The sequence below is a fragment of the Cervus canadensis genome, chromosome 2 (genome assembly GCF_019320065.1).
Source record: "Cervus canadensis isolate Bull #8, Minnesota chromosome 2, ASM1932006v1, whole genome shotgun sequence".
Taxonomy (NCBI): domain Eukaryota; kingdom Metazoa; phylum Chordata; class Mammalia; order Artiodactyla; family Cervidae; genus Cervus; species Cervus canadensis.
The window spans coordinates 65,353,024-65,379,734 of record NC_057387.1 but is presented as its reverse complement, the minus strand read 5'-3'; the positions used below and the strand labels follow the sequence as shown (position 1 = coordinate 65,379,734).

At 38.3% G+C, this 26,711-nt stretch overlaps 2 protein-coding genes across 2 annotated transcripts in view; one reads left to right on the top strand and one right to left on the bottom strand.

Annotated features, from left to right (window-relative positions):
• Nucleotides 1-468: 468 nt before the first annotated feature.
• Nucleotides 469-26,711, top strand: part of MSH4 (mutS homolog 4) — a 90,466-nt gene continuing 64,223 nt past the window's right edge. The window contains exons 1-6 of the mRNA XM_043460944.1: nt 469-1,193; nt 13,538-13,720; nt 20,597-20,757; nt 22,054-22,164; nt 24,735-24,850; nt 25,777-25,950. Of these exons, the coding sequence (XP_043316879.1) occupies nt 956-1,193; nt 13,538-13,720; nt 20,597-20,757; nt 22,054-22,164; nt 24,735-24,850; nt 25,777-25,950 (983 nt within the window). The 5' untranslated portion in view covers nt 469-955. The remainder of the gene's footprint in view (nt 1,194-13,537; nt 13,721-20,596; nt 20,758-22,053; nt 22,165-24,734; nt 24,851-25,776; nt 25,951-26,711) is intronic.
• LOC122436805 (60S ribosomal protein L4-like) lies at nt 6,584-7,976 on the bottom strand. The gene has a single exon (XM_043460941.1). It carries the CDS (start codon nt 7,922-7,924, stop codon nt 6,656-6,658), a length of 1,269 nt encoding a protein of 422 aa, XP_043316876.1. The 5' UTR covers nt 7,925-7,976; the 3' UTR covers nt 6,584-6,655.

Below are 26,711 nucleotides of genomic sequence, written 5' to 3'. Positions count from 1 at the left end.
AAAGCTGAAATATTTTGGCCATCTAATGCGAAGAGCTGACTCATTTGAAAGCTGCTGATGCTGGGAAAGATTGAAGGTGGGAGAAGGGGACGACAGAGGATGAGATGGTTAGATGGCATCACCGACTCAAAGGACATGAGTTGGAGTAAACTCTGGGAGTTGGTGATGGACAGGGAGGCCTGGCATGCCACAGTCCATGGGGTTGCCAAGACTGAGTGAACTGAACTGGGAAATACTAGCACAGAATGTCGTGCGATAAGGGAAATAAGGTGTAGTGGGAATAATGAAACTCCCAAGTTGTATTTGGAGGAAGAACTTGCAACATACTCCAGTATTCTTGGAACTTCCATGGAGGGAGGGCCCTCGCGGGCTACAGTCCATGGGGTCACAAATAGCATGGGGTCACGACTGAGTACGGACACACACAAGTTAGCCCTGAATTCCATTTTTTTGAGGGGGTCTACCTCACATTATGAAAGCGTTAGTTACTCAGTCGTGACCGACTTTTGGCTCCTCTGTCCATGGGGTTTTCCAGGCAAGAATACTGGAGTGGGTTGCCATTCCCTTCAGGGGATCTGGACCCGGGGATTGAATCCAGGTCTCCTGCAGGCGATTCTTTAGCATTTGAGCCAGAGAAGAGATTAAGCTAGACTTCTTATTAAGCTTGACCAAATTCTACAGCAGTTGACGGGACCGGAACACCTGAGAGTACATTCTCCAGTGTTGTCTTTAAATCATTTTAACAAAAGAAGCATTTAATCACCTGTGTGCTCGGTCGCTCAGAACTGCCCAACATTTTGCGGCTCCATGGATTTGTGGTTTATCAGGGATAAAGGTGGATGGGCGTGAGAATGTGGGGCTCTGCGCCTGCGCATTGCGACTCTGCGCGCCGCGCTTTCGTATTTTCCCCGCGTCGCTTTGTCCCACAGCAGAGTTGCTCTGACTGTCTGTGAGGATGCTGCGGCCTGACATATCACCAACGTTTCCTTCTGCCCCTGTGACTTCCCCCTGCTCACCAGAGGCTCGGTCCCAGGGCCCCCGCTACAATTTCGGACTCCAGGAGACTCCTTTGAGCCGCCCTTCAGCCCAAGCCGCCTCTGCGTCTTCCCCACCAGGCACGTCTGGAGCGGCGGGTGACAGGAGCGGCAGCAGCAGTCTACCTGGGCACCCGCTCAGCGCCCTGCCGCCTCAAGGCAAGGAGTTGTGTGAACTTCTGGAGGTTCGGGGAACCGTGGTCTCTGGTTAACACAGAAGTTTCAGTTGGTGTCTGTTTGGAATTTGGGAGTGGGGTGCTCTGCGAATTGAGTGGGTCTGAGAGATTTAAGGGTTGGACTCTTCCTCATGTTGGTTTTCTTACAAGGCCGTGGTGGCGGATGGCTCAGTTCTGAGGCAAGCTGTATTCATATCCCGGGTAATGTGCCTCCCGCCGCGCCCCATGACACATGAATGAATTTGTGCACGAGTTTAGTGATTGGAGTGGTAAACCTGGAGTGGTAAACCTCTTGGCTCCTGAATTTAAGCCGCCAAGTCCTTCTAGGATGTCTTGAAAACAGATAAGCTTTGAGAACAGACCAGATTTAACATTTTCTTTAATTGAGGTGAATAATACATTTAGTGTGAAAAATGTCCTTTAAGGAGTATTCAACTCGTTTATCTTATAGTCAGTTACTCTCCGTGACAAAACCGTCACCTTTTGCCCACACAGCTTTGCCAGTCACTGGTAAGGTAACAAATGCCAAATCCGGAGGTCACTTTTCAGTTCATCTTATGTAAACTTCCCACTGTGTTTAATGTTCTTCACCAGACTTGTCTTGAACTGTCTTAATTTGATTTCCTTGATTCCACTCTTCCCTGTTTTTCGCCTACCTTCCATAGAACTATGCCTACTTTTGTTAGGTTACAAATTATTGGCTTGTCCTTAGAGGTTTTTTCTAGGCTACTTCTATCTGATTGTGATTATCACTACAGCCCAGATCTCATCTTTGCCCCCAGATTCCTGTTTCAGACTGTCTTCTGAAGTTTCTAGTAAAGAACCAGTGGACATCCTCATACTCACTATATGATTAATTGAATTCATCGCTCTTCAGCTCCGCTCCTCAACCTGTTTCTCTTATCTCAATCATTGGGTTTTTAAAATCTTTAGGAGACTTCAATGATTCAAGTATTCCCTCACTCATAACTTCCAAAGTTAACAAGTTCTAGATTTATCTTTTAAATAATTCTGTCCTTTTCTCTGTGCTATTACAGGCCCTTTTAATTTTATGTCTGAATTATTGCCTCAATCTCCTAATGTTTCTTTCTTCTAAGCTTATTTACAGTGTCACTAGAGTTATATGGAAAATGAAAATCTATGTCCCGTGGCACTTCAACCAGTGACTCTATTTGCGGGTAAAAAATTGTACTCTTTAGCAGGATATCCAAGTCCATTTGGGATATGTTTTCAGTCTTTGCAGTCTTATATCTCATCATTTCTTAATAATTACCCTACTTTCTAACTTAATTGACCTACTTGCTCTTCCTCCAAGGCAACATACATGTTTATCAGTATAATCGCCTTCATGAAATGTTCTGTCACCTATTTATTTTAAACAATAATAACATCCACTAATTAATGAGTGCTCCTCTGTTCTAGCTTCTTACTTAGCATGTTGTATCTCTGATCCTTACAGTAAATCTGTAAGATAGATTTTTCTTTTGTCCCAATTTAAGAGGGAGCCAAGGCCCAAATTGATGAAATAGTTACCTTAGGTGCTCAGTGCATGCTCAGTTGCGTCTGACTCTTTCTGACCCCGTGGACTGTAGCCTGCCAGGCTCCTTTGTCCATGGATTTCCCAGGCAGGAATACTGGAGTGCGTTGCCATTTCCTGCTCCAGGAGATCTTCCTGACCCAGGGTTTGAACCTTTGTCTTTCATATCTGTATTTTAGATTCTTTACCACCTAGCCACCAGGGAGCTGAGTTATCTTAGGAGCTGAGGATAATAATATTCTGTGCTCTCAAAGAACTTATGGTTCAGTAGGGAAGATAGACTTAAACATCTATAAACAAACTTTTAAAAGATAATTATTTTGAGTTATTTACAGATATTGTGCTTAGTCACTTCAGTCGTATCCGACCCTCTGCGATCCTAGGGACCATAGCCTGACAGGCTCCTCTGTCCACAGGATTCTCCAGGCAAGAATACTGGAGTGGGTTGCCATTTCCTTCTCTATGCAGATATTGAGGTTTTAATAAGTAGGGGAACAAAGTAACAAAAGAAATTTTGCAGAGGAAATTCAACTTGAGGTAGTGTTGAAGGATAAGATTATGTCAACTAAAGGGAAAGAGGAGAAAAAGAATAAACTTTTCTTTCTCTCTTAAGAAAGAAAAATATGTACAAAGGCACAGAAGTATGATATAGCATGTTGTGTCTGTAGACTACAAATAATTTCGTTTGGTAGAGCAGTAGGGTGATCTATTTTGTTCTTCCCAAGATAAACTTGGAGTACTTGCAGGTATTTAATCTGGGAGCCAGATAGGTTTTTTTGCCATGCCAAAAACATCTCTGGCTTTGGTGATTGGAATAGATGGTAGCACTTTTTCCTGATAAATGGAATCTTGTAGGAGAAGCAACTTTTAGAGGGAAAAATGGTGAATTCTTCTGTGGACATGTTGAGTGTGAAGAAACTTTGGGGTATCCATACATTCATATTGAGGTAATTGAATATATGAATCTAGGGCTAAGAAAGAAGCCTAGGAGAGATATAAATTTGAGGTCAGAGGGGAGAAGGTAAAGAAAATATAGGAAGATAGAGGTGAAGGAAATTGGAGAAAAACTAGGAGAAGTAAGTTTAAGAAGGAGATTAGAGTCTGAAAGTAACCTGAGAACAAGAAGCAGTCCTGTTTGTCTCCAGTTTTTCTAGTAACCATCTCCTTTCTTAGCTCCTTTAAGCCTAGGGTTAGTAATGGAGCATACTTTGTCTTGATTCTACAGATTTCTTTATGATGATATTCTGTCTACCCCTTTGTAAATTTTCCCTTTATCAAACACTCTTCAAATTATACTAGTTTGAATGTGTTATCTTTCTAGAAACTATACAAAAATGTTAGATTTTATCATATGGTGCATGTGGGAGACACTGAGAAATTGTTTAGAAAGGGAGACATGGTGAAATTTCTTTTTCAGATAGATCACTAGTGATGGATGTGAAGAATTGATTAGAGAGGCATCACATTGAAGGCAAGGAGAATAATTCAAAGACTTTTGAAAAAGGCCTGAAGAAAATATGTGCTTATAATGGGCCAGATAGGAGTGAAGATGGAGAGAAATTTTAGTGAGATATCTATCTGTCTATATAATTAGATTTGGTTACTGACTGGGTGTTTGGATTCATGAAAGAGGAGTTAAGAGTGACTTCTAAGTTTATGACTTGTATGAAAAGGTGCAGGATGATGTAGTTGACCAACTGGTAGTAAAGAAAGGATAAATTCTGAGAAGTTAATGAGGTTATTCACTTTTAGATATTTAACAGTTCTGGGAAAATATCTAACGGTTTGTATCCAAAAAGTAGTTTTGGATATTTGTATCCAAAAATATAGGGATCTAGAGCCACCCTATCTGTTAGAACTCTCTGTGATGATAGATATATTCTATATTTGTGCTAATATAGTAGCCACTAGACAAGTGTGGTTTTTGTACATTTTAAATGTGGCTAGTGTGACTGAAGAACCAAATTTTAACTTTTATTTAATTTAAATAGCCACATGTGGCAAGAAGCTCCTATACTGAGCAATGTAGCTATAGATCTAAGAATGGTTTTTGCATTTTTAAGCGGTTGGAAAAGTAAAAGAAGAAATTCATATTATAGTATCCAGAACTAAATATCGGAATATTCACTGGAAGGACTGATGCTGAAGCTCCAATACTTTGGCCATCTGATGCGAAGAACTGACTCATTGGAAAAGACCCTGATGCAAAGAAAGATTGAGGGCAAAAGGGGGCAAAAGAGCATAAGATGGTTGGATGGCATCATTGACTCAATGGACATGAGTTTGAGCAAATTCCGGGAGATATTGAAGGACAGGGAACCCTGGTGTGCTACAGTCCATGGGGTTGCAAAGACTTGGACATGACTGAGTGGCTGGACAACAACAAATCCAGAATGAAAATTTCATTGAAATACAGTCACTTACTTATTGTCTGTTGCTGTTTCCTGTGATAATGTCAGAACTGAGTAATGGTAATAGACAGTATGACTCACAAAGCCTAAAATATTTAACATCTGGCTCATTATTTAAAAGCTTGCCACCCTACATTTTATAGTGTTGGAGAGGAGTTAGGGCTGTATATGAAGGTTTGAGAGTTGCCAGGAAATAGATATTAATAAAAGCTAAAATAATAGATGAGATGTTCAGAGGAAATGTATAATTTTGATTTGAGAGAGAAAGTAAAAAATTTTGGAATCATTGGAAGCCAACAGTTAAGAGGCAGATAGAGGAAAAAGGACCTGGCAATGGAAACAAGTAGTTTAAGGAGAATCAAGATAGAGAGTTGTTATGGAAATCAAGGAGGAGAGGCAAAATGGGACCCAGGATTTTTTTTTAAAGAACTCCTAATTTAACTTAAAATCTTTTGCACAGCAAAGGAAACTATAAAGAGATGAGAAGATAACCCTCAGAGTGTGAGAAAATAATTGCAAATGAAGCAACTGACAAAAGATTAATTTCGAAAATATATAAACAGCTCAATATCAGGAAAACAAACCACCCAATCAAAAAATGGGCAGAAGACCTAAACAGACCTTTCTCCAAAGAAGATGTACAGATGGCCAATAAACACATGAAAAGATGCTCAACATCATTTATTATTAGAGAAAGGCAAATCAAAACTGCAATGAGGTATCACCTCATACCAATTATAATATCCATCATCAACAAATCTATAAACAATAAATGCTGGAGAGGATGTGCTTGAGAAAAAGGAATCTTCCTGCACTGTTGGTAGGAATGTAAATTGATACAGCCACAATGGAGAACAGTGTGGAGATTCCTTAAAAAACTAGGAATAAAGCTACCATATGACCTAGCAATCCCATTACTAGGCACACACCCTGAGAAAACCACAATTCCAGTGTTCATTGTAGCACTGTTTACAGTGGCCTGCACATGGAAGCAACCTAGATGTCCATCAACAGATGAATGGATAAAGAAGATATGGTACATGCTGGACTGTGCTTAGTCGCTCAGTTGTGTCTGACTCTTTGTGACCCATGGACTGTAGCCCACCAGGCTCCTCTGTCCATGGGGTTTCTGCAGACAAGAATACTGGAGTGGGTAGCTTATCCCTTCTCCCAGGGACTCTTCCTGACCCAGGAATTGAACCAGGGTCTCCTGTACTGCAGGTGGATTCTTTACCAGCTGAGCTATTAGGGAAGCCCATAGTACATTATACAATGAAATGTTACTCAGCCATAAAAAGAACAAATTTGAGTCAGTTCTAGTGAGGTGGATGAACCTATAGCCTGTTATGGAGTGAAGTAAGTCAGAAAGAGAAAAACAAATACTGTATATTAATGCATATATTTGGAATCTATTTTTTTTTTTTACTTTGTTCAGGTCTTTATTCAAAATTAGCTGTCCAAAATGATTTGGCATTTATGGAATAAACAAATTTAAGTTTATGCAGCAGCCTTCTTTTCCTCTGAGGTGGGTTTCTTTTCTGTGGGCTTCTTCTCAGCTGCTGGTTTCTTGGTCCCTGCAGCCTTTTTTCCCACCACAGGCTTCTTCAGCTTCTTATCGCCAACAGCCTTCTTTTCTTTGTTTCCCACCACAGGCTTCTTGCCCTCAACCCCCTTCTGATCTGATTTGGCTTCTAGTGCTGCTGCTGCCTTATCCATGCGGATTTTGTGGTTCTTGGCCTGTCGAAGAATGGTGTTCCGGCGCATGGTCTTTGCGTACGGGTTAAGCTTCAACATGATTCTCAGGTTTTTCAGTGGATTCTTCTTCAGGACTCTGCGATGAATCTTCTTGCGTGGTGCTCGGAGTGCTCTTTGAATTTCTGGGCTTTTCAAGATTCTGCTAAGGTCTGTATTGAGCATCTTGTGCATGGGGAGGTTGTAGTTACTCTTGAGGGAGGCTGCTTTACGCCAAGTGCCGTACAGCTCATCTAACTTTCGGAAAGCACTTTCAGTCCAAATGCAGAAACGTCCCACATGTCCACCAGGAGCAAGTTTCAAAATGTTCAGCCTGCTTACATTAAGCAGAGTAATTCCAGGAATGTTTCTGAAGGCCTTGATGATACCATTGTCTTCATTATAGATGATGCAGGGTCCCCTGCGCTGGATACGGCGACGGTTTCTCATTTTGCCTTTGCCAGCTCTCATTCGCTGAGAGGCGTAAACCTTTTTGATATCATTCCAGGCCTTAAGTTTCTTCAGAAGCAAAACAGCCTCCTTGGTCTTCTTGTAGCCTTCAACTTTATCTTCAACCACCAAAGGAAGTTCAGGAACTTCCTCTATACGATGACCTTTAGACATGACCAGCGCTGGTAAGGCTGAGGCAGCCAGTGCAGAGCAGATGGCGTATCGCTTCTGCGTTGTATTCACTCTGCGGTGCCAACGTCGCCAGGTCTTGGTTGGTGCAAACATGCGGCCCCCACGACACATATTTCCAAAAGCACCCTGACCAGAACGGTGAGTCCCGCCACCTCGAACCCTGGGAATTCGAGCCACAGCTCTGCCGGTACCCCAAGACTCAGCACTGGTTTGATGACCTGCTAATTCACTGACAGCATAGGGCTGTCTGTTGTTTTTGCGCAAGTTGGTGTGAACAAAGTTAACAATATCGGGTCGAATGGGAGCCTTGAATACAGCAGGCAAAGTGACATTTTTGCCAGAGGACTCCCCCTTTTCGGAGTACACTGATATCAGTGGACGAGCACACGCCATGGCGGGGAGAGGAGAAGGCCACGCTCCTCTCAACCCGGTGGCTCCCACAGGAAAAGCTATTTGGAATCTATTAATAGAAAAATAGTACTGATGAATCTATCTGCAGGGAATGAATGGAGATGCAGATGTAGAAAACGAACTTGTGGACACAGAGGGGAAGGATATGGAGGACAAATTGAGAAATTAGCATTTATGTATATACTTTTATCATGTGTAAAATAGATAGCCAGTGGGAAGCTGCTGTATAACACAGGGAGCCTGGCTTGGCCCTCTGTAACAGTGGCTGACTTTATTTTTTTAGGCTCCAGAATCACTTCAGATGGTGATTGCAGCCATGAAATTAAAAGACACTTACTCCTTGGAAGAAAAGTTATGACCAACCTAGATAGCATATTAAAAAGCAGAGACATTACTTTGCCAACAGAGGTCTGTCTAGTCAAGGCTATGGTTTTTCCAGTAGTCATGTATAGATATGAGAGTTGGACTATTAAGAAATCTGAGCACTGAAGAATTGATGCTTTTGAACTGTGGTGTTGGAGAAGACTTGAGAGTCTCTTGGACTGCAAGGAGATCCAACCAGTACATCCTAAAGGAGATCAGTCCTGGGTGTTCATTGGAAGGACTGATGTTGAAGCTGAAACTCCAATATTTTGCCCACCTGATGTGAAGAGCTGACTCATTTGAAAAGACCCTGATGTTGGGAAAGATTGAAGGCAGGAGGAGAAGGGGACGGCAGAGGATGAGATGGTTAGTTAGATGGCATCACTGACTCAATGGACATGAGTTTGGGTGACCTCTGGGAGTTGGTAATGGACAGGGAGGCGTGATGTGCTGTGGTTCCTGGGGTCACAAGGAGTCGGACACGACTGAGTGACTGAACTGAACTGAATGACCTAGAGGAGTGGGATAGGAAAGAAGAGGAAAGCTCTAGAAGGAGGGGATATATGGATATCATTATATATATATAATGATGGCTGATTCGAGTTGTAAGGTAAAAACCAACTCAGCATTGTAAAGCAATTATCCTCCAATTAAAAAACGTACACTTATTGGAATCCCTGGTGGCCCACTATGCAGTGGATAGGAATCCGCCTGCAGCAATCCCTCCCTCTTCCTGGAAGATTCCACGCGTCAAAGAGCAGTTAAGCCCATGTACCACAGTTACAGAGCCTGAGCTCTAGAGGCCGTGCACCACAACTACTGAGCCTGTGTGCTTACAGCCAGTGCATCACAAAAAGAGAAGCCACTGCAGTGAGAAGCCCATGCATTGCCATAAAGAGTAGCCCCTGTTCTAGTAGCCCCTGCTTGCTGCATCTAAAGAAAGCCTGCACAAAGCAACAGAGACCTCACACAGCCAAAAAGACATAAATAAAAATGAACTTAAAAAAAATAATGTCTGTGTGCCCGCAGCATTGTAAATCAACTATATTTAATGGGGAAAAAAAAAAAACCTATGTGCCTAGACACTATGCTAGACTGTTTATGTACATTCTGTCATATTTTATGACAACCCTATAAAAAAAAGTAGTATCTTCACCATATTAACAAATTGATAAAAACCATATGATAATCTCAATAGATGCAGAAAAAACCTTTGACAAAATTCAGCACCCATTTATGATTAAAACTCTTCAAAAAATGGGCATGGAAGGAACCTACCTCTACACAGTAAAGGCCAAATATGATAAGCCTATGGCAAACATTATTCTCAATGGTGAAAAGCTGAAAGCATTACCCCCTACGATCAGGAACAAGACAAGGGTGTCCACTTTCTCCACTACTATTTGGCATAGTTCTGGAAGTCCTAGCTACAGCAATCAGAGAAGAAAAAGAAATGAAAGGAATCCAGATTGGAAAAGAAGAAGTAAAGCTCTCACTGTTTGCAGATGACATGATACTGTACATAGAAAACCCTAAAGATAGTATCAGAAAATTACTAGGGCTAATCAGTGAAATATATCAAAGTTGCAGGATACAAAATCAATACACAAAAATCACTTGTATTTCTGTATACTAGCAATGAAAAATCAGAAAGAGAAATTAAGGGATCAATCCCCTTCACCTTTGCAACAAAAAGAATTAAATATGTAGGAATAAACTTACCTAAGGAGACAAAAGAACTGTGCACAGAAAATTATAAGACACTAGTGAAAAAATCAAAGACAACATAAACAGATGGAGAGATATTCTGTGTTCCTGGGTAGGAAGAATGGATATTGTGAAGATGGGTATACTACCAAGTGCAATCTACAGATTCAATGCAATCCCTATCAAATTACCAATGGCATTTTTCACAGAACTAGAACAAAATATTTCACAATTCACATGGAAACACAAAAGACCCCGAATAGCCAAAGCAGTCTTGAGAAAGAAGAATGGAGCTGGAAGAGTCAACCTTCCTGGCTTCAGGTTATACTACACAGCCACAATCATCAAGACAGTCTGGTACTGGCACAAAAGTAGAAATATAGACCAATGGAACAAGATAGAAAGCCCAGAAATAAACCCATGCACCTATGGGTACCTTATTTTTGACAAAGGAGGCAAGAATATACAATGGGGCAATGACAGCCTTTTCAACAAATGGTGAGGGAAAAACTGGACAGCTACATGTAAAAGAGTGAAATTAGAACACTTCCTAACAGCAAACACAAAGATAAACTCAAAATGGATTAAAGGCCTAAATGTAAGACCAGAAATTATAAAACTCTTAGAGGAAAACATAGGCAGAATACTCAATGATGTAAATCAAAGCGAGATCGTCTATGACTCACCTCCTAGAGTAATGTAAATAAAAACAAAAGTAAACAAGTGAGACCGGATTAAACTTAAAAGCTTTTGCACAGCAAAGGAAACTATAAGCAAGGTGAAAGACAACCCTCAGAATGGGAGATGATAATAGCAAATGAAACAACTGACAGAGGATTAATTTCCAAAATACACAAGCAGCTCATACAACTCAATACTAGAAAAACAAACAACCCAATCAAAAAGTGGGGAAAAGACCTAAACAGACATTTCTCCAAAGAAGACATACAGATGGCTAACAAACACATAAAAAGATGCTCAACATTGCTTATTATTAGAGAAATGCAAATCAAAACTACAATGAGATGTCCCGTCACACTGGTCAGAATGGCCATCATCAAAAAGTCTACAAATAAATGCTGAGAGGGTGTGGAGACAGGGGAACATTTTTGCACTGTTGGTGGGAATGTAAATTGATACAGCCACTATGGAAGACAGTATGGAGAGTCCTTAAAAAACAAGGAATAAAACCACCATATGACCCAGCAATCCCACTCCTAGGCATATCCTGTTCAGTTCAGTTCAGTTCAGTCACTCAGTTGTGTCCGACTCTTTGCAACCCCATGGACTGCAGCACGCCAGGCCTCCCTGTCCATCACCAACTCCCAGAGTCCAACTCCACTGAGTCGGTGAGGCTATCCAACCATCTCATCATCTGTCGTCCTCTTCACCTCCTGCCTTCAATCTTTCCTAGCATCAGAGTCTTTTCTAATGAGTCAGTTTTTTGCATAAGGTGGCCAAAGTATTGGAGTTTCAGCTTCAGCATCAGTCCTTCCAATGAATATTCAGGACTGATTTCCTTTAGGATGGACTGATTGGATCTGTTTGCAGTCCAAGGGACTCTCAAGAGTCTTCTCCAATGCCACAGTTCAAAAGCATGAATGCTTCAGAGCTCAGTTTTCTTTAGAGTCCAACTCTCACATCCATACTTGACTATTGGAAAAACCATAGCCTTGACTAGACAGACCTATGTTGGCAAAGTAATGTCTCTGATTTTTAATATGCTGCCTAGGTTGGTCATAACTTTCCTTCCAAGGAGTCTTTTAATTTCATGGCTGCAGTCACCATCTGCAGTGATTTTGGAGCCCCCCAAAATAAAGTCTGCCAGCCACTGTTTTCACTGTTTCCCCATCTATTTCCCATGAAGTGATGGGACCGGATGCCATGATCTTGGTTTTCTGAATGTTGAGCTTTAAGCCAACTTTTTCACTCTCCTTTTTCACTTTCATCAAGAGGCTGTTTAGTTCTTCTTTACTTTCTGCCATAAGGGTGGTGTCATCTGCATATCTGAGGTTATTGATATTTCTCGTGGCAATCTTGATCCCAGCTTATGCTTCATCTAGCCCAGCATGTCTCATGATGTACTCTGCATATAAGTTAAATAAGTAGGGTGACAATGCACAGCCTTGACCTACTCCTTTTCCTATTCGGAACCAGTCTGTTGGTCCATGTCCAGTTCTAACTGTTGCTTCCTGACCTGCATACAGGTTTCTCAAGAGGCAGGTCAGGGGGTCTGGTGTTCACATCTCTTTCAGAATTTTCCAGTTTATTGTGATCCACACAGTCAAAGGCTTTGGCATAGTCAATAAAGCAGAAATAGATGTTTTTCTGGAACTCTCTTGCTTTTGTGATGATCCAGTGAATGTTGGCAATTTGATCTCTGGTTCCTCTGCCTTTTCTAAAACCAGCTTGAACATCTGGAAGTTCATGGTTCATATATTGTTGAAGCCTGGCTTGGAGAATTTTGAGCATTACTTTACTAGCATATATCCTGAGGAAACCAAAATTGAAAAAGACACATGTATCCCATTGTTTCTTTTCTGCACTATTTATGATAGCTAGAACATGGAAGCAACCTAGATATCCATCAACAGGTGAATGGATAAAGAAGTTGTGCTACATATACACACTGGAATATTACTCAACCATAAAAAGGAATGCATTTGAGTCAGTTCTAATGAGGTAGATGAACCTAGATCCTATTATACGGAGTGAAGTAAGTCAGAAAAAGAAAGATAAATATCGTATTCTAATGCATATATACGGAATCTAGAAAAATGGTACTGAAGAGTTTATTTACAGGGCAACAATGGAGAAACAGAGAGAATAGACTTATGGACATGGGGAGAGGGGAAGAGAGGGTGAGATGTATGGAAAGAGTAACATGGAAACTTATATTAGCATATGTAAAATAGATAGCCAATGGGAATTTGCTGTATGGCTCAGGAAACTCAAACAGAGGCTCTGTATCAACTTAGAGGGGTGGGATGGGGAGGGAGATGAGAGGAAGGTTCAAAAGGGAGGGGATTTGTGTATTCCTGTGGCTGATTCATTTTGAGGTTTGACAGAAAACAACAAAATTCTGTAATGCAATTAGTCTTCAATAAAAAAATAAATAAATTTACAAAAAGAAGGTAGTATCTTATACCAATAGGTAAGTAACTGAAAAAGGAACTGAACCCAGGTAAGCCTAAATTCTCTTTATACCAATTGCCTGGCAGGAGAGAATTTCAATGAAGAAGTCAACGGAAGAAAAGAGGTATAATTACTATACAAAGGTGTATTTGAAGCTTAGAAGGTAGTTTGTAATTACCAAGAGTAATCTCAGTGAGCTTGCATAAGAAAAAGCTATATTAGTGAACACTTTTCATTATATTTTAATATGATGTTATTTATGTTAACTTTTTCATAATTTGTTATATTAAAAAATCATTATCAGGTGAAGTTTTTTAGTGATTATAGAGATTTTATACCACATTGCATAGTTCTAAACTTTAAATTGATATTAAATTTTTTTGAATTTAGGTTCATACTTTAGAAACAGAAGATCTTTTGCAGAAAACACACATGCATCAAATGTTATGCTTGGTACAAGCTCATCGTCTGCACAAGATAGTAATTATCCTCAAATACTAAAATCTCCGTTATGTGCTGGAAATCCCCAGAGATCAGGTTATAAAAGTTGGACACCACAAGTGGGATATTCAGGTAAAGTAAGTGGAATATTGACTTAATTGATCTTTGAAACTTTTAAAGTTTTATAAATTATATATTAGGGTAATTAAGGTAGTATGAAATTATATGAAGCTAACATGGAAGACAATAATAAGTACGTCAGTTTAGCCATATCTACAATTTGATGCTAGGTTAATAACACTACGTAGTTTATGATATTGTTTGTTTAAAAATGCAGGTCTAAGTTTTCATCATTCTGACAAAAAAAAGTACAAGAAAGAGAAAGCCCTTCCTTTTATACATATTTGCTTAAATCTAAAGTTGGTCCTGTAATACTATTGAATGTTTTTTAATATTTAAATTTTAGTATTTATCTAGAGTTAGATTTTCTTGAGGGGAAAATGGGCGAAGTAGGTCTACATGTGTAAGCATCATTTACTTAAAGGTATATGGCTATATAATACAGGGAGCCCAACCCTGAGCTCTGTGACAACCTAGAGGGGTGGGATAGGGGGTTGGGTGGGAGGGAGACTCAAGAGAGAGGGATATATGTATGCTTATGGACAATTTTACTTGTTGTATGGCAGAAACCAACACAATATTGTAAAGCAATTATCCTCCATTTAAAAATTAAAAAAAATTAATTTAAAAAGGTATATGAATGTGTAGATTTACAAAATAATGACAAATTATTTTTCTAAGTGATTCTACTAATGTATACTCTTACTGGCAATGTATGAGTGTTCTTGTTGATCTATATACTACCCAGCATTTGGTACTGTCAGACTCCTTAACATTTAACAGTCAAGCAGTTGTACAATTCCCTGATAGCTCAGTTGGCAAAGAATCCACCTGTAATGCAGGAGACCCCTGTTCGATTCCTGGGTCGGGAAGATCCCCTGGAGAAGGGATAGGCTACCCACTCCAGTATTCTGGCCTGGAGAATTCCATGGACTGTATAGCCTATGGGGTCGTAAAGAGTCAAACATGACTGAGCAGCTTTCACTTTCACCTAAGTATAGTCTGAATTAGCATTTTCCTGGTTATAAATAAGGTTGATTATTTTTCTTAAAGTGTGTCTTCTTTGCTGGACTATAAACTCTATGAAGACAGAGACTGTAGCTGTTAAAATCCAATCTGAAGTAAAACTATACAAGATTTAAACAGGAAAGATTTAATATAAAGAATTATTAAACTGTGATGAAAGAATAACTATAGGGTATCAGAAAACTCTGTGAGGCACCCTAGGGCTGAGGGGGCTCCTAAGAGGTCACACTTGGAAGTGACCCTCGTCTGGGTCCCATTTCCAAGATTGGAGTACAGATCTCTTTGAAGAATGTGAATACTGAATGGCAATTTCAGTAGTGCCTGCAGATTTGCCAGGTCAGAGCTGGTCTGCTGTCCAGGGCGAACAGGACGCAGGTGGGGTGGATGATCTATAGCTGGTGGCTAGCTATGTAATGGGAGTGGGCTCTGGTGTGGGTTGGAGGCCTGGAGTACACAGTCTCCCTGTTGGGAAGATTGATATCAAGAGGATTGTGGGAGGCAGACTTGAGGAAAGAATGAAAGAGCCAAGGGAATTAGTATGGGGAGGAGGCCTGGAGTGCAGGATATGTGTATTCAGAGGGCTGAGGGAAGGTTGTTACTATGCCATGCTGTAGCTGTGTGATCACCAGAGTACAGCACATTCTGGATGTGTAACTGGGCACATCGCCACCAGATGTCCTCATATCTACGCTGCTGACCCACCATACTGTAGCGGAAACTGCAGGAGAGCCCGTCATCCTGCAAGGTCCCTCCAGTGCCCTCATTTGAGAAAACTTAACGTTATGTGCACTTTAAGGGGAAATACTTACAGCGATTCTGTCCATTATTGTAGAACTTACACTGAAGTGTGAGTTTGGAGCTGAGTGACAATAAATTGATAGCTGCCATAACTCCTTTGGCTATAGAGCTTCTGTATATGTCATTCTACACACATCTGGATTTTTTTTACAACAACAAAATGACTTTATGTTTCTACCTAACAGGATGTGTACATCTGTACTTACAAGTGAGGGGGTTCTCACTCTTTTCCAAAATAAGAAAATTCATAGTCCCAACAGTCATTGCATATTAATTATCTCAAGTTCAGTCACGGTCCTAAGGAATATTCTGTTACTTAAAGACTAAACCTCCATTAACTTGTGAATAAACTTTTTAAAATTGAAAAGAGAGAAAAAAATGGTTAGTTTGTACAAATAAACATGCATATAACAAAGCGTAGAGATAATATCCAAAGCTACTGCAGTTTTTGTTTCTGTAATTGGTCATGATGTTACAGTTGATATATTTGGTTTTTTTCTTCCACTACCCATTTTGAATTTCCCTAACTTTCAGCAGTAAGTCTGGAATGACCCAGACCTTCATTCCTGAAAGGTCTGAGTCCTTAGTCATTCTGCCATTTTTGCTTGCTGTAGTTTTCCATTAACCTTTACTATTGGAAATACTAAGACTTCCCTGGTGGCTCAGATGGTAAAGCGTCTGCCTACAATGTGGGAGACCCAGATTCGATCCCGGGGTCGAGAAGGTCCCCTGGAGAAGGAAATAGCAACCCACTCTAGTACTCTTGCCTGGAAAATCCCATAGATGGAGGAGCCTGGTAGGCTACAGCCTATGGGTCGCAAAGAGTCGGACACGACTGAGCGACTTCAGTTTCACTTTCAAGGGATGCCTTAGCAAATCCCTGGGGTTCCATTCATAGTCCACTTTGCCTTCTTTGTGTATAGCAGCATAATATTCCCTTGGCAATTGGGATTGACCAGACCATTCATAGATAACTCCCTTTTTTTCTTATTGTTTCAGTAGCATAAATAAGGAGCCTAAAATGGACAGGTGACAATCTCATCTTCCAGTTCAGTAGAATCATTGTTAGGTTACGTGGTGGAGCCAATAAGCATATGGAGACTAAGATCTCAAAACCAACAGAGCTCAACGTTGCCAGAATGGGATACAAAAATTCTTTGGGTGGGTTGGTAGGCATAATAGAGAGAGTAGCCACTCCTACATTCTCATGTTGATTCTTGGACCTGTGTATTCTAGTTATGAGGAATACAGCATCTATGATTCCAAGTATAAACTGCATCCTGTAAGAGAGAATCCTATTTACAGGGTGTTGCCTCCCAAATGACATTGAGTCTTCAGTAAGTTATTCTGCCTTTAGATTAAGCCAGGCATGTCTGGGTGATGGGCTATGTGGTATACACAGTTGATTCAATGGGCTGTAGCCCACTGATACATTTTTTTTCTTTTGCTGTGAAGTGAGTTCCTTGATCAGATGCAATACTGTGTGAAATGCTTTGATGGTGGATAAGGCATTCTGTGAGTTCATAGATGGTGACACTGGCAGAGGCATTGTGGACCATTTCAAAATACAGAAAACAAATGGATTTTTAAGTGAAGTTCAATTTTGATAGTAATTTTAAAAAACAAATATTTAGGCCTCAGTTCACTAAAGCAGATGATAATAATAATAAAAATAACAATATATTGCAGGAATTAGTAATGATAAGGATTCAGTAAGATTGGTTTTTCTCATATACTGTTGATAGAATTAAAAGTTGGTACAATTATGAAAAGAAATTTGGCAATATATGTGACATCCTTTAAAAGTGATGGTTTTCCTTTGTTCCATCCAGAAGTAATTTGACTTCTAAGGAGCCAATTTAGGGAAGTAATATGAGACCCAGGAAAAAGCTTTATGTACTATGATGCTCATTTTAGTATTACTTATATCAGAGAGATAACAGTGCAAATGTTTTTTTTAAAGTTTAAGGGGGATATCTTCTGAGTGTACTGAATTTCCAAGTACTGAAACTTGATATATAGTTTCCAGTTAAAAATGAAAAGATCGTATTTGATCGCAGAACTTAAACTGACTTCTGTAGATCTAATATAAACCCAATCACCAAGGATAACAAAGCCTTCATGGCAAAAAAGGTTCTGAGATTTAGACACATAGATTTTTAAATGAACTCTTAAGTCAACTACTGACTAAGATAGCATAAATGTGTAAATAATTTTGTAAGTGTTATAATAGAAGACTAGGAAAAAAAAAAGGATTCTAGATTAGAGAGGGAAAGGAGGGAAGAAAAGGTACATTGAAAGGTTTAAAGGGAATAAAATACAATTTTGCTTCTTTGAAAAAAAATCTTAGATATGTTTAGTAGTATGATATTTTTGATCCATGAATAATGGCCTTATGATTTCATATGCTTTATAAAGCTGTTCTGTATTACATTGAATTCTTATAACAACTTTGTTTAAAATGTTTGGTATTTAAAAAGGTTAAATTACTTACCTGAATATTTATCGTCTGTGAGGCATAAATTTCAAAATCAGTAATATATGTAGTGGTTAAGAGTGCCAGGTCTGGATTCAGGCCAGTGTGTACAAATTCTACCAGTTCCATTCAAACTTCAATCTGCTTAGAAGTAAATGGAGAAATTAATTATGTCTATTGATAGAATCAAATACAAAAAAGGTCTTAATCATCCAGATAACCTCGATGGTGTGGTCACTCACCTGGAGCCAGACATCCTGGAGTGGGAAGCCAAATGGGTCATAGGAGGCACTGCATAAACAAAGCTAGTGGAGGTGATGGAATTCCAGCTGAGCTATTTCAAATCCTAAATGATGATGATGTGGAAGTGCTGCAGTCAATATGTCAGCAAATTTGGAAAACTCAGCAGTGGCCACAGGACTGGAAAAGGTCAGATTTCATTCCAGTGCCAAAGAAGGGCAATGCCAAACAATGTTCAAATTATCATATAATTGTGCTCATTTCACATGCTAGCAAGATAATGCTCAAAATCCTTCAAGCTAGGCTTTAGCAGTGAACCAAGAACTTCCAGATGTATAAGTTGGATTTAGAAAAGGCAGAGGAGCCAGAGATCAAATTGCCAATATCTGTTGGATCATAGAAAAAGGAAGGGAATTCCAGAAAAATCTACTTCTGCTTTATTGACTACATGAAAACCTTTGACTGTGTGGATCACAATAAACTGTGTGGAAAATTTTTAAAGAGATGGGAATAACAGACCACATGACTTGCCTCCTGAGAAATCTCTATGTAGGTCAAGAAGCAACAGTTAGAACTGGACGCTGGTTCAAAATTGGGAAAGGAGTATGTCAAAGCTGTATATTGTCACCCTGCTTACTTAACTTCTATCTGAGTACATCATGTGAAATGCCAGGCTGGATGAATCACAAGCTGGAATCAAGACTGCCAGGAGAAATATCAACAACCTTAGATATGCGGATGATACCACTCTAATGGTTGAAAGTGAAGAGGAACTAAAGAGCCTCTAAGTATGAAAGAGGAGAGTGAGAAAAGCTGGCTTAAGACTCAACATTTAAAAAACTAAGATCATGGCATCCAGTCCAATCATTTCATGGCAAATAGATGGGGAAAAAGTGGAAACAGTGACAGACTTTATTCTCTTGGGCTCCAAAATCACTGCAGACGGTGACTGCAGCCACAAAATTAAAAGACCTTTGCCCCTTGGAAGAAAAGCTATGACAAACCTAAACAACAAATTAGAAAGCAGAGACATTACTTTGCCAACAAAGATCCATATAATCAGAGCTGTGGTTTTTCCAGTAGTCATGTACGGATTTGAGAATTAGACCATTAATTAGAGGAAGCATGAGCACCAAAGAACTGATGCTTTGAAATTGTGCTGGAGAAGACTCTTCAGAGTCCCTTGGACTGCAAGGAGATCCAACCAGTCCATCCTAAAGGAGATCAGTCCTGGGTGTTCATTGGAAGGACTGATGCTGAAGCTGAAACTCCAATACTTTGGTCACCTCATATGAAGAGTTGACTTATTGGAAAAGACCCTGATGCTGGGAGGGATTGGGGGCAGAAGGAGAAGGGGATGACAGAGGATGAGATGACTGGATGGCATCACTGACTCGATGGACATGGGTTTGTGTATACTCCGGGAGTTGGTGATGGACAGGGAGGCCTGGCAAGCTGTGATTTCATGGGGTCACAAAGAGTCGGACACAACTGAGCAACTGAACTGAACTGAACTGATAATGAAACTGAAGCTCCAGTACTTTGGCCTCCTGATGTGAAGAACCCAACTCATTGGAAAAGATTGATGCTGGGAAAGATTGAGGGCAAGAGGAGAAGGGAGGAACAGAGCATGAGATGGTTGGATGGCATCACTGACTCAATGGACATGAGTTTGAGGAAACTCCAGGAGATAGTGAAGGATAGGGAAGTCTGGTGTGCTACAGTTCATGGGGTTGCAAGGAGTTGGATATGACTTAGTGAATGAACAGCAACAATTGAAAGAATCATGGTGACAAAGTTAATTCAAGTAAAGAACTTTGAATATTCTTAGCACATTAATAAAATATCCAACCTTATACAGATATCTAGTTACTACAGTTTGTAGCTGTATGTTTTATACTACATAAAATACATTTGTGTATATTATCCCATTTGATCCTTTCAGCTACCTCTTCAGTCAGATAGGGCAGTTATTACATTGTATTTTGTGATTTTTGATTGCTTATTATGAAATAATTTGCGCAAATTCCTATAGCTTTTAAATGACAAAATAAGATAAATAATGTTTTCTTATCCCAAATTTATTGTTTCTTTATGATATCATTCCAGTAAAATGCAAAATAAGACAATATGGAATTTATTATTTCTAAATGTGAAGTTAAGTTTTGGCAAAATAGAGAATTAACATTTTTATTTGGTCTGGATGTGGAAAGATTTTATTTTGATGAGGAAAACAAGATTTTTTTCTTGGATGTTAAAACTCTGCCCTTGATTTGGTGCTTTGAGATCTTATGAGAAAGAACTACAAAGTATTATGTTTATATATTTTCTTTCAACAATTTTGACAGCTACATCCTCATCTGCAGTTTCTGCACACTCTCCTTCAGTTATTGTAGCTGTTGTTGAAGGAAGAGGACTTGCCAGAGGTGAAATAGGAATGGCAAGTATTGATTTAAAAAGCCCACAAATTGTATTATCTCAGTTTGCGGACAATACAACATATGCAAAGGTAAGTATTTATACTCCTAGAAAATGGTTCATCTAGAGGGTACTTTGAAGATTTTCAAGGCATTGCTTCTGTAATTTGTTTACTTTTTGTTAGAATAATGGTTATTCATTATTGCACCAATCTAGGTACTCTGGATTAAAAGAAACATTTTTTACATCTGATTTTAATTTTTAAATATTATTTTGTTCTGAAATAACACGTTTTGCTGTTACTTGAATATTCCAAATTACTATTAATGTTTCTAAAATTAATATCTTCTAATAATTCCTGGACTTGATAGCATGTGTCATAATGCTATCTCCAAAGGGTTGTTTCCACTGGAATGTATTTTAATTTTATTTTCTAGAAGTAAGGGAGACTAGCATTTTAGATCAGTGATAATTTAGTCCCTCAACTTCTTGCCTTCACTTCCTATCACTCATCATTAGTTTGGGCCACTGGTCTGTTGTCATGGGAATTTGTGTGACTTGTCAGGTACAGGTAGTCTATTCCTAATCTCTATATTCTAAAAAGTTATTTGACTCAAATTCTGTTATGAAAAAATATTAAATACTATGTTATTTTTAATGTTTTATTATTCTTTATTTCTTTCTCTCATTCCCCTTTTTGGTTCCATAGTATGTAGATCTCCTTTCTCTACGTAATAATTAATTTTTTAATATACTTAACAACCTAAATGATATTAGTACTACATATCTGGGTATTTCACATTTCTTTGCAATTTAAAAATGATAGGATAAAAGTTTTTTTTTTTTTTAAGACTGGAATGTTTGACATATTAAGAATTTTTGTGTCTAGAATAGTTCTAATAAATTTACCTTACACTGTGAAAAGCATCAATCATAAAACAGATATTTCTCATCTGTGTTTCTATACTTAGAAACTATAGTTGCTAAGCTATACCAGTGTGGCTATACTGATTGAGTCACCATAGTTAGCTATATGTTTTTCATGGAGATGAATAAAATACCGAGTAGATGATTTTATTAAAAAATTATTTTTAAGGAATACATACACAATAACTTCAAATTATTTGGGAGCTTACAGCTGATACAAACTATTGTGAGTAAAATACAGCCTATGTTTATGATAATATATTTATAATTTTATAGAATGTATGTTTAACATAGCACCATTAGAAATATGTTTAATTAAAATATATTATTAGGACAGTTGTGATTTTGTATGTCTCTGAATTAATTATAAGCACTTATCTCTCAGAAAAATAAGAAACATTTTTGGTTTTAGAGACTCCTAAGCCTACATTTAAGAGATTATTTATTCAAACAATTTTAGGTGATCACTAAACTTAAAATTTTATCACCATTGGAAATAATAATGTCAAATACTGCTTGTGTTGTGGGGAATTCAACCAAGTTGTTTACTCTTATCACAGAAAATTTCAAGGTAAGTGATTTTTTAATTCTCAATAGTAACATTCAAAATCTTCATATTTTTTAAAATCCATTTTATAATATATTAAAGAACAATAATTTGAGTAACTTTATATTTACCATGAAGTACTCACTAAGTACAAGTCCTAAGCTAAGGGACTACTAATACATATAATTAGTAGTGGGAAAGATTGCAGGCAGAAGGAGAAGGGGACAACAGAGGATAAGTTGGTTGGACGGCATCACCGACTTGATGGACATGAGATTGATCTAGCTCCGGGAGTTGGTGATGGATAGGGAAGCCTGGCATGCTGCAGTCAATGGGGTCGCAAGGAACCAGACACAACTGAGAGACTGAACTGAATACATGTAATAAAAATGATGAGGAATTCACTTATTTAATTTGGTACTCTTGATATACTTTGAAAAAAGAAAAATGTTTTAGGTAATAAGGGGCTTTTCCAGAGTATACACGAGGCAGAAAAGTAACTTCTTCCTTCTGGTGTCCATATATGAATTCGCGAGAAGGACCCTGAACTGTTACTGTTTTGTTCATGCTCCCACATGTTATATTAATCTCTGTTTCTGGGGGTAGAAGCACTATGATTGATTAATCCCTGGTCATTGACTTTTTGCTGTGGGGCACAGAGTACTGTAATTGACAGTCCTAAATGGACAGAACAACATAGACTGTAGGATAGATGAATCCTCTGAAGGTGAAAACAACATATATCTACTACCCTTGAGATGTAAGGCAATATAGCCTCGTGCTATATGAGCCAGACTGTTGTGGTTTCAAATCCTGATTCTAAATGACTGTGTGCAAGTTAAGTTACTCAACCTCTTTCAGTTCAGTTCAGTTCAGTCTCTCAGTCGTGTCTGACTCTTTGTGACCCCATGAACCTCAGCACCCCAGGCCTCCCTGTCTATCACCAACTCCCAGAGTTCACCCAAACCCATGTCCATTGAGTCAGTGATGCCATACAACCTCTTTAAACTTCAGTTTTTATTTGTCAGTAAAATAGGGACGATAATAGTATCTACCTCCTAGAGAACTGGTGTTTTATATCCGGTAATCAGAAATAGTCTCATTGGTGAGGTTTCATCTGGGCAAAGTCCTGAAAGGAGTAAGAGTGAGAGAGCCATAGAAGTATCGCATGCACGCTTAGCCACTGAGTCTTGTCCGACTCTTTGCGACCCTGTTGACTGTTGCCTGCCAGGCCCCTCTGTCCATGGGATTTCCCAGGCAAGAATGCTGGAGTGTGTTGCCAATTTCTTCTCCAGGGTATCTTCCTGAACCAGGGGTTGAACAGTTGTCTCCTGCATGTCCTGCATTGACAGGCAGATTCTTTACCACTGAGCCACCTAGGAAGTCCTATAGAAATACTGAGTTGGCCAAAATGTTTGGTCAGGTTTTTCCATAACATGAAAAATCCCAACGAACTTTTTGGCCACCTCAATATTTTGTATGAAAGAATCATAAGCAGAGGGGAAAAAAAAAAACCAATGTTATTATTGTTGTTAACATTATTATCACACTTACCATAAAACGACCTCAATCAAGTAAGCAGTATGAAATGGAAGAAACATGGACTTTGTAGTCAAAGAAATCTAAATTCAAGTCTGAGCTCTGGCATGTGTCAATTCTTTGATATTAGAAAAGTTACTCGGCTTCTCAGAATTTGACTTAGAGGAAAATTGTAGATAAATATGACTTATGTCATAGAGTTATATTGGGAAGATTAGATGAGATAACTGTTCAAGCAGTCTTGAGACCTATCAAATTCCATACCCGCTTGTGACTTTTTCAGTCTTACAACTCTTTCAGAGTCCATTACTAATATATTGCCTTTTTTACCTAATACTTTTATTCAAAATAAGCAGACCTTTTATTTTGCGACTGCATGCTTTTTTAAAATTTTCCTTTTTTTAAAAAAGTTCCATTATCTCCTTTTCTTTATTCTATAAATTAAATTCACCTCAAGTAGATAATATTTAATAGATTTGATATCTGGAATTGGTATTTTTTGCTTTCCCAACTAGTATATTATAATATTTACCCTCTCTCAATTATGATAATATATTGAAAGTGAAAGTCACTCAGTTGTGTCCGACTTTTTCTGACCCCATGGATTATATAGTCCATGGAATTCTCCAGGCCAGGATACTGGAGTGGGTAGCCTTTCCCTTCTCCAGGGGATCTTCCCAGCCCGGGGATCGAACCCAGGTCTCCTGCATTGTGGGCAGATTCTTTACCAGTGGAGCCACCAGGGAAGCCCAGTATGATGCTGAGTGTAAAACCTTTGTTGTTGCTGTAGAATAAAGTTAATAGAAGTCAGAGACTCATTTTTTTATTATTGTACTTAAATTTCATGTGAGTATAGATTAATAAGAGCTACAGACTACTCAAATTCACTTAGCAAATAACTAGAAAAACTTATTTAACTCTAGAAAATAATAAATAATGAAAAATAAGCTTTGCACAATATTTTAAGCCACCTACCCATGTATGAGCATGTGTTTAAAAAAGCAGTTTTGTGCATGAAACTTAAAATTTATTTTGAAATTAAAAATTCTTTTCAGAACATTAATTTCACTACTATCCAAAGGAAATACTTCAATGAAACAAAAGGACTAGAATACATTGAACAGTTATGCACAGCAGAATTCAACACTGTCCTAATGGAGGTTCAGTCCAAGTAAGTTAAGTTTAGGGGCAAGTAGTAAGTCTTTAGTGTGTATTCCAGGAAGGAAATGTCTTTTGTCTGTTTTGTTCTTTGCTATATCCCTACCACCGAAAAAAAATGCTAAGAAAAGTTTCATAAAACACACTCAGTAATTACTGAATAGTAAAGTATTAACTGAAATTTATACATAGGGCATATTTTGCTGACTTAATTTATAGAGAATTTCTCCAAATTAGTCATAATCTATTGCCCTAATCATTGCTGCTCACTTGACTTTGAAATGAAAAGCTTAAGTAGCCAGAGCTACTAGAAATGTGAGGGCACAGAAGTGAAACACAGGTAAAGCTGTGTTCCTGTTCCTTCACACCTTTACCCCTTGGAAATGAAACAGGAAATGATACTTTTGGAATGGATATTTTTTAGAACATGCTGAACAGATACTTTCTTTGAGCCAGGTTGGACAATTTGTTCACTAAGTTAATCATGATGACTTTTCTCACTAAGATCCTATACATTATAGGATGTATATAGGAATGAGGTATATTCCTATACATTATGATCTCCTGACTGTACCTTTTAAGCCCTCAGACTTTCTCAATATTATTTGAATATGTACTTAGAATGGTACCATTGAATGTTGAATTCTAACGTGACTTACTGTGAATCCATTTTTTATTCTTTATAACTTTATTCTTTAAACTTATTCTTTAAGTCTCAGACTTCAGAAAATTGTCTGTTTTTATCAACTTTTATGCTTTAAAGATAATTTAACTAGTCATCAAAAATGAGGAACACTTGGAGTGCTTTTTCCCTTTGAATTTAAGCAATGCTATGCAAATATTTATAATTTTGCTATTAAAAGTAAAATAAATGTTTTCCTTTATAGCAATACTTTTATTACAGAGATTTATAGTGATGTATCATTGGTTACCTTACAGATATTACTGCCTTGCAGCTGTTGCAGCTTTATTAAAATATGTTGAATTTATTCAAAATTCAGTGTATGCACCAAAATCGCTAAAGATTTGTTTCCAGGGTAGTGAACAGACAGCCATGATAGATTCATCATCAGCCCAAAACCTTGAATTACTAATTAATAATAAAGACTCTAGGTAAGATTATCCATTTTTTATTAGGAAATATATCAGTATATTGTAATGTCATATTTTTCTATGAATAGTTACTTTATATTTTTTAAAGTTGTCCTATGGAGAAATATTGAAAATAAACGTTTTTAATACTTGTACCATTGTTGCTGAACTGCTCAAATATTTTCACCAAAATCAAGTTTTAAAAAGATATTTTTACTAAATAAGAAAAAAAAAAGCTGACAACCATTTCAAAATTAAGCAGAAGACTTGAGCAGACGTTTCTCCAAAGAAGATATACAGAGGTACAATAAGCAAGAGCCCAGCATCACTAGTTGTTAGGGAGATACATGTCAAAAACAGTTATCACTTCACACTGTTAGTATGGTTATTATCAAATAGATGGAAGATAAGGGTGGAGAAATTAGATTCCTAATCCATTTATGGTAGGGATTTAAAATGGTGCAGTCACTTTGAGAAACCATGTGGTGGTTCCTCAAAAAGCTAAATTTGGCATTACCATATGATCCAGAAATTCTGCTTCTTGGTATACACCCAGAAAAACTGAGAGTGGAGATTCAAACAGATACTTGCACACAAGTATTCATAGCAGCATTATTCACAATAGCCAAAATGTGGAAACAAACCAATTGTCCATCAACTAGTGACTAATAAAGCATATACAAATAAAATGTATACATATAATGGAATATCATTCAGCTTTAAAAAGGAATGAAATTCTGCCACAAGATGTAGGAACCTTGAAAACATTGTATTAAGTGAAA

What these genes read in the sequence shown, in the direction of transcription:
- LOC122436805 (XM_043460941.1), bottom strand. Translation starts at nt 7,924, where the DNA reads ATGGCGTGTGCTCGTCCACTGATATCAGTGTACTCCGAAAAGGGGGAG.